General features: G+C 39.6%; 1 protein-coding gene and 1 long non-coding RNA gene across 2 annotated transcripts; one reads left to right on the plus strand and one right to left on the minus strand.

Annotated features, from left to right (window-relative positions):
* On the minus strand, nt 1-1,296 carry LOC133735705 (uncharacterized). The gene is made up of 2 exons (XR_009859233.1): nt 806-1,296; nt 1-547 (listed from the first exon to the last, which is right to left on the minus strand). It is a non-coding gene; the product is annotated as an uncharacterized LOC133735705 (long non-coding RNA).
* A 4,090-nt stretch (nt 1,297-5,386) lies between these two features.
* On the plus strand, nt 5,387-7,793 carry LOC133716239 (F-box protein At4g35930). Its single transcript, XM_062142957.1, has 5 exons — nt 5,387-5,649; nt 5,724-6,286; nt 6,811-6,885; nt 6,977-7,086; nt 7,176-7,793. The coding sequence occupies exons 2-5, from the start codon at nt 5,816-5,818 to the stop codon at nt 7,435-7,437; spliced, it is 918 nt and encodes a 305-aa protein (XP_061998941.1). The 5' UTR covers nt 5,387-5,649; nt 5,724-5,815; the 3' UTR covers nt 7,438-7,793.
* Nucleotides 7,794-8,665: the final 872 nt, after the last annotated feature.

Genomic DNA, 8,665 nt, shown 5'->3' on the forward strand with positions numbered 1-8,665 from the left:
TTTGTTCATGAAGTTCCACTTTTTATTTTCTAGGGAAATAGCACCCAAATAGTACATCAGCCATGTTGGGCTCTTCCTAGTTCTCAATATGATGAAGATTAACCCTTATCGGACTGCCCATATGTCCAAACAACCAAAAATGAAGAAAAAACCTATATCCATAAATCAAGCAATCAAAATCTACAAGGCGAATTGGCCGAGATGGAAACTTCATTACATGAAATGAAAATTCAAAGAGGAAAACAAGTTCTAGATTTTATCAAAATTTGAAGTGATTCAAGGGATCAAAAGAAGCAACGGATGGAGGAGGTTTGCACTTCACTGGTTTCCATTATAGAAATAGCATACTAGTCTATTACTAGAGAGAAGAGATGACATCCCGTGAGAGAGAGGAGAGGGGACGAGGATAGTTTGGATATTCCCATATCTTTAGGGCCATGTTTGTTTCACAGGACTATCACCCTTCACCTTAATTTCTATAGCAATCCCGGACTCTTATAACTTGGCTTATTTCTATAACAATCCTGATCCATGTTTGGTGCTCCAACTGATAATAAGAAAGAACAACCACAGAAGAAAGAAGAACACCAGAATAAGCATTGATTGGTGGAGTTGAAAACTAACAGAGGAGACCCAACTCAATTAATGATTAATCAAGCCTTGAGGAACTATGCAAAAAACAAAGACAAACTCAACCTTAAACAAAAACCAGTCTTTAAACCCAGAAAAAAAAAAAAAAAAAAAAAAAAAAAAAAAACCCAGAAGAACAAAATAGCACAAACGTGAAATTGATCACAAATCTTACCAGGTCAAGCTACCCAGACACAAAATTGATCAAAATTCTCAGCAAATCAAGCTACCCAGACACCAAATCCTTAAAATAATATCAACCCATAAACAAATCATCTATAATAAAGGAGATAGAGAAAGAAGAAGGTAGAGGATTGAAGGGGAGAGTGAAAAATAATCAGTGCAATGAGAGAGAAGATGAAATTGAACCTGAAGAAGAGGTGTTGAAGGAGGCTGAAGCAAAAGAATGGCATGAGAGAGAGAGAGAGAGAGAGAGAGAGAGAGAATGATGAGGTTGAGGCGAAGAGCAGATCCAGCGAGAATGGATTTCGACGTCTACAACAGCGGCTTCCACAATCCCATGAGTTTTGGCGTTGCTCTCGTAGACAGTGTGGGCTGTGTTTTGGGACTGCATAGTCTCATTTAACACAGTCCCGGTTATTGCCAAACATGGGCTACCTCGTGTTATAGTACCCAGTCCCGTCCAATCCCGTCCAGTCCCTCGTAACAAACACGACCTAGTTGTATTGAGAGTGCACACGTGTTTACTCCTCATTCATTCATGATGACATGGTTTGATTGGAGCACTAAAAAATTTCTCCTCCTTCTAATAGGAAGGGAAATGAATTCAGCAAATTAATGTATCCCGCACTTAAAAAATTATCTAAATTAACCAAATTTACCCCTAATGTCTAAAGCATACAACACTGGCTGGATGGCTGCATCCTCTCAAATTTGGACGCTGAGATAGCCCAAACCGAGCAGTAATCAACCATATAGGTATTATTATCCATGTTCTTCACCCTCTTCTCCATCAGCCCAACATCCTCCTTCCCATTCTCTCTATTCGCCCAATTCCCAAAGATTGCTCTTGCTAACAAATTATAATTGAGACTTCCGAAGTCAGCTTTCTTAAACTTGAATCATGAATCATCTCCAAACAAACCATGTTTCTTAGCAAAACCAAATTGCATGAGAAACCAAAGCCCCAATATTCCAAACCATGAAAACCCTCAACGCCCGTATCAAAGTTCTATGTATCATCTGCAAATGTTTTTTGAAGACTGAAAAAAGATTTTCTCCTTTCGACGATGAAAGAAGAATTGCTGAAAGACTGAAAGTGCGTGGATAACATCAAAGTAAAAGAGTAAAAAGAAAACCTCCTCTGCAGCATGATCTTAAAAGGATTGAGGAAGCTGGGTGCGCTTAAGACTTCTTTTGTTCAATAAAGGGGCAAAGTTGGCCGAGTGTATTTAGATTTATGCTGGGTTCATTTAGCTACGCTCATCGGAAGCCTGGGTTTGGGTCCAGCTTTGGGCTGAATAAGTGGACTTGGTCCAGCTTTGGGCTCATTAAGTGGTCTCGGTCAAAGATAAGTGGAGTGAAAAGTGGTCTTGTCAAACTCTTTGGATTGAAAAGTGGATCTGGCCTACATGTCTTTATTTTCCATTTACTTCTTCATTTTACGATATTGGTCAAGTGTAATTACTGTTTTTTTTTTTTTTGAGAAATTATTGTGTAATTATTGCGTTCAAACTCAATTATAAGTCTGGCGCTGAGATACCACTGCATAGGTGTGTGAGTTATTAACAGCTAACTACCTGATAAAAAAAAAAAACTCAATTATAAGTTTGTAACCAACACTAAGACAATTTCATTACTATTTGCATTGCTTGTCAAAGAGATCTAAATTCTCTCATATTTTTCTGTGTTATGTGGAATAGAGTTATATTCAATATAAAAATTGTTGCCCAGTACCATTTGGTCTAGTGACATAGTCTCCCCTTCGTAAGTGTGAGGTTGTGAGTTCGGCTCACGAAAGACTAGTTGTAGCATTTGAGTTGTTTATCTGATAAAAAAAAAATATATAAAAATTGTTGAAGGTTATCACAAAAAAAGTTTGAATGTAAGCGAGGCTAACATTTTAATCAGACAGACCCTGTAAAGTATTTAAAGAATATTTTTTCACAATTACTTTTCTGTTAAATATTAATAGTATTAACCTTTAAAAAAAAAGTATTAAACTATCAACCGATCTCAATTTTATAGCAGAGCAAACCATGTGCTTGATAGAATCTTAATGTTTTGTCTATGAAATTTGAGATGCTAAGCCAAATAGTTCATGGCGGATTAGGTCAAATATCAAAGGGCTAAATACTGTTTAGTACCCTGTGGTTTGAGCCCAACATCGATTCAGTCTCTCGACTTTCAATTTCATCAAAAACACCCCTGCATTATCAAATCTCATCTAATAGGTCATTTTGTCAATAATCCGTCAATTGGAGCCTTTAACTCGCTGACGAGGCATGCCATGTCATATCATGTGGGCCCCACCCATCAGGCAAAATTCTAAAATTGCCCCTGCCTCTCTCCCAACTCCAGAAGAACTCGGCTTGGAGCTCATATCCTCCTTCATCTCCAAATCCACTGCATCCTCACTCTCCCTTGCATTCCCAACATCTCTTCCCACCTTGGGCTCTTTATGTCTCCCAGAAGCAAGATCATCCTCACATAGAAGAAGCCCTACCCATAAAGATGTCCCCTTTTCGCGGCAGAGCGGGCGGCGGTGGTGGCTGGAACGAGTTCGACTGGCCGAAGCCGGGATTGAAGTTGCTGTTGTTATTGTTGTGGTGACGGGGTTCAGAGTTGTTGTTGTGGTTGCTATAATAGCCATGGCCGCGGAATGAGCCCTCCAGCAAGATCCAACCTATTCCGATACGAGCCATACCCATCGAATTAGATCGGTACCCATTTCAGGGATTGCGGTGGCTGGCGTGCATGTCCGGCGAGGTAGTTGCAATGAGGAGGGTGAGAAGAAAGACGGCGGTGAGAGAGAAGTGGGAAGCCATGGATTTGGAGAATCAGATTATAACGAATCCGATTGGGTTCGTTCATTCATTGAACTTGGCCTACGACAAGTCAAGGCCAGCCACCACATCTTCCGGAGACGCTCGGAATCTCGCTCAAGCACCATTGCCACAGTCGGCTAATCAGCACTCTTTGGGTTTGGGTTTGGGTTCACTAACCAAAGCTTTAATCCAATTGCTGAGAAATGGTGAAAATTGTAGATAGATTGATTGGTTTTAGTTCTAGCCCAAAAGAAGATCTTTATGCTGGAGGTGAGTGATTCAAGACGGTGACCAGCGTGCATGTCCGGCGAGGTAGTTGTTGTAAGGAGGGTGAGAAGAAAGACGGCGGAGAGAGAGCAGTGGGAAGCCATGGATTTGGGCTGTAATCTGAGTTAGAATAGAGACAGGGTCATTTTGGGAATTTCACTTCCATGTGGGCCCCACTTTTGCAGAGTTGGAACGCCATGTCAACAGTTTAACGTCTGAACTTGCCGGAATCTTGACGGAGGGATTTATTGGACGAGAAGATGATATTGTGGGGGTGTTTTTGATGAAATTGAAAGTCGAGGGACTGAATTGATGTTGAGCTCAAAGCACAGGGTAATAAACAGTATTTAGCCCAATATCAAATTAGGCTATTACATTGGCAACAGAACATGACACTACTTACAAAGTTACAAATTGAATTTTTTTGTTGTTGTTGTTGTTAGTGTGTTGTAGACACTTGTGTTTGTGCAATGACTTGGTGGTCATATGACTATATTGGTATATTTGGGATTGCTTATGAGGGTTTGTTCATGGTATATTTGGAATTGCTTATGAGGGTTTGTTCATGGTACATTAAGTAGATTAATTTGATTTAAAGACAGACTAATTCTATACAACGATTGACTAATTTTTTTTTGTTGACAAAGAATGATTGACTAATTTGAAACTATTTAAAATCAGTGTACTCTATTCATGTATTAAACTAAGTCCTTGATATAGTAATACGTTGATAGACTGTATAACTTGAAGCAAATACAAAAAAAGTGCTTATCAAGCGCTTCTAATTCTCTCACACGTAATCTGAGACAACTCACTTATGATTCTGTCCTATACTAGTCAAAGGCTAACAATCAAATATTAATTTGAAACTTCAATTGACTACATTACCCTCGTCACATCAACCCATAGAAGCGCCACTCACGCGTGGTTAATGCTGACATAAAGGGTCGATTCTGTACTTTCAGGGCATTCAATCCCCATCATGCGATGGGCCTGATAAAGCCAAACCCACCCACTCTCCCACCTCTCACAACACCCGAGATACCAAAAGTACCCCCCCCCCCCCTTCACACATTCCAAGATTCCCCAAACCACCCTCCCAACCCCCCTTCCCCCACTTGGTTACCATTCAAGTGTTCAACCCATCATCACCAGGGGCAAAATAGACCACCCACAATCATTTTCCCCTTCCCTCTCAAACACGTGAATATTTTATTATTCCCTCCAAGCATTTAAAAAAAATAAAATAAAAAAATCCAAATATGGGAACCACGCAATCTCCGCCATCCGATAAGGCCCAGTGACCCAAGCAGTAAAGTCACCGCAGTAAATTATGGACCAACAAAATCCCGCCACGTACGCCCCAGCTCGGATTATTAATGTAAATCACAGTTTTTCTACGGTTTTTTGTTTTTGTCTTTTAGCGACTGTTAAACTTTGGCGGGCAAATCGTATCAATTTCAAAACAAAAAGAGGGGTAAGTGAAGAAAACCCTAGCGGCCCCATTTCTCTTTCTCCTCCTTCTCGCTTCGTTTTCCCTCTCTCCCCCATTTTTATTTATTTATTTATTATTATTATTATTTTTGGTTTTGGTTTTGGTTTTTCTCTCAAATTTTGAGGCTGTGTTGCTCGTGTGTCTCTGATTTTCGATTCGATTTTGATTCTAGAGCTAGGGTTTCGGCGAGGTTCGCCTGGTGATTTTGGCTACAGAGGTGGAATTGGAGCGATCTGTAACCCTGGAAAGGTAAGGACTGAACTTCGTGTTTAGATTTGATTTTGATTTCAGTAGTGAAGGAAGATTCGAACTTTTCGTTTCAGGTTTAGATGATAGTTGGCTAGGTTTTGTGATTGGAAAGCGAAATTGGGGATTTTGGGAGATTAATTTAGGGTTGAATAAAAAAGAGGGGAAAATGGGGAAGGTTTCGCCGAAAGAGAGGGGTTTGAAGAATTCGAAGCAGAAAAAGGGTTCCAGGGGCTCAGGGAACAAGTATCTGAAGCCGGGTGCTCTTGCTCAGCTTAAGTACAGCAAGGCCAGTTCCGCTAAGCCGTGTACTGATCTGGGGAGGAAGCGAGTGGCTGTAGTGGAGACGAAGAAGGATGATGTTGATTTGGGGATTGAAGATAGGGCTAGCCCTTTGATGCCGTCGCCTGTGAATTTGGTTAAGCAGAGTAGTTTGTTGAAAACACCAAGGACTCCTTTGATGTTATCGCCGGTGAATTTGGTTAAGCAGAGTAGTTTGCTGAAAACACCGAGGACCCCTTTGATGCTGTCTCCTGTGGATTTCGTTAGGCAGAATAGTCTGATGAAAACACCAATGACCCCCAGAATGGAAGATTGTGAGTCGGAGTCCAGGCTTGAGTCGCTTCCCATGGATTTACTGGTATCCTATATTTGACTTCTGCTTTATAGTTTTCATTTACTTTCTTTGTTTGTTGTATTTTGTTTCTGGTATTTATGCGGATCTCGAATCATTGTGTTCATTTTGGGAATGTTTTGCCACTTATTCAATCTGGGTTGTAGTTAAGGCAATACAATTGATAGAACATTATGCTTAAGGATTAAGGATTATAGAGACAATACGGGATAAATTGAGAGTTGGATGTTGTTGCATCAGATGATTCATCATCTGGTTTCTTTGATTTTAATGAGTGATAACTTCGCACAAAGAACAATTTTTATCTGAGTTCTGAATACTTGTGCAAAGTTTTCCTTGGTTGATTTTCTTGTCTTGTAGTGTGTTGGTGAGATAAACATGTTTTTATCTCCATTATATATGTTTGAACTTTGAACTATCAATTTCCTTTAAAATTTGAGAGCCTGAAAAAATATCTCACCTGTTTCTCATTTGATATAATATGTTTTCTTCCTGTACTGATACTGATTCATCTTTTTATAAATTTATAGGTTAAATTATTGTGTCACCTGCACCATGACCAACTGAAGCCGGTGTTTCATGTTTCTCAAAGAATTAGGAAAGCTGTAAGTTTCTTTCTCTCTGTATCATATCCATTTTGGTTGCTTTTCTAATCTGAAGATAAATGACCTTCCATATTAATATTACTGGCAACAGGTTATACTTGCAAGGCAGTATCACTTTAATTATACAACTCCAGATCGCTCTCGACAGGAGATGTTGAGAACAATGACGCCCCACCCCACTGAACACTGGCCTTTCAAAAGGTTGATATTTCGAACGAACAGTTTTATTGCTCATTACCCAACTATTAGCTTTGCTCTTCATTACATTATGTTTTAAATGGTCTTTGCAGCAAGGGAGATGGCAAGGGTACATGGATACGAAGCCCGCATACTCCAAAAGCACCAAGACATGGTCCCAGGCCACCATCTCGCCTCAAAGTTTCAGAAATGCGGCAGGTTGCTGCAGTTCTCTTTCAGGAGTCAAATTTCCCTTCTAGATGCATGGTGCCATCTGCCTTACCAAAGCCCCTGTGCAAATCTTTGGCTTCCAATAGAGTTTTGTTCTATGAGGAAGAGTTATGTCAGGCTGTGGCTCAGAATAAGCTTCTTTAAGCTCGTCATTGCCTCGAGTATCTGTATGTATATAGTTTGCTTCCGTTATCTATATAGGTGGCATGGTCAGGTTAGGGAGTATGACGTTTTGTAGCTTTGCTGGGGAAGATTTAGGAGATATGGAACCCTCATATATTTGAATTAGGAGGCAAAAGAAATCAGATCATGGTTGCAGGAATAATGTTTTAAAACTGGTTACCTGTATATTTCCTATATATGTTTTGAAACAATGGCTAGTTGCTGTCTTAGCAAATAGCAATATCTACTTCAGTGTCTGTACTGAAGTCGATCTTAGTAGCAACAGTAGTTGTCAGATGTAAACGGCTTGAATTTTTAATATTATTTCCTTTTCAGAAGTCTTTGCTTTCTCCATGAAATAATAGTTGATGATATTATGAGCTAGAAGAGAACACACATGGAAATTTCTTATTGTTGGTATCTGACAAATTCTTGAACAAACACAACCAACTCAAACCAAAAGCAATATGAGGATTTTGTATAACTTCTATGATTCTTCAGATAGTTCAGAAAAATTTGTTAACTTGCTTTAATATTGCAGAGGTCAGGATCCTGTAAGCTGTTTCTGTGGGATGAAAGCCATCCCAGAATATGTACTTGGAAGCATCATTGCAAGTACCTGGAGATTTGTTGCACAGAGCCTTTATCTACCACTTCAAATCCTGAATCAATAAATCATTTCAGCGAACTACTTTACTACAGTTGAAGATAGAATGAAAATGCAGCTGAGATTACCATATTGAGCAGGGTCTTGGATCATCGAAAGCAAAGGGTTATATATATCAACGTAAATGAGTTTTGCTTCTTGAAGTCTCTTATTGAGGGAACCTATAAGGGGGAAGAGCTTTGTGTTGAAGAGGATTGCTGCTTGGTTCTCAGTCTCATAGCAGGCTCTCTTTGTACCTCCATTGAGTGTTCTCTGTGCTGGCACACATGACACACCCAATTGGCAGCATACTTAGTACTCCAATCACTCTTGATCCCATTGCATAAAGTTCCTGTAATTTCTCCCACATCAACTAACATAAGGAGTATGTAGGGTACAATATTACACTTCAAATCCATAATACTCTAAATCAGTTGGACAGGTGCTAATATTTGTCGAATAGTACCTGAAGGAAATTTGAAGCTGATTCAAGCAGGAGATCTGTATAAGCTGGAATATCATAGTGACCACTCCTCGGTGGTGTAGAATAATAATTAATTGCAA

This window comes from Rosa rugosa, chromosome 1 (genome assembly GCF_958449725.1).
Source record: "Rosa rugosa chromosome 1, drRosRugo1.1, whole genome shotgun sequence".
NCBI classification, from domain to species: domain Eukaryota; kingdom Viridiplantae; phylum Streptophyta; class Magnoliopsida; order Rosales; family Rosaceae; genus Rosa; species Rosa rugosa.

Coding starts and splice junctions, on each gene's coding strand:
- LOC133716239 (XM_062142957.1), top strand. CDS start 5,816: ATGGGGAAGGTTTCGCCGAAAGAGAGGGGTTTGAAGAATTCGAAGCAG. Junction 6,287..6,810: donor CGCTTCCCATGGATTTACTG/GTATCCTATATT, acceptor ATAAATTTATAG/GTTAAATTATTGTGTCACCT. Junction 6,886..6,976: donor CTCAAAGAATTAGGAAAGCT/GTAAGTTTCTTT, acceptor TACTGGCAACAG/GTTATACTTGCAAGGCAGTA.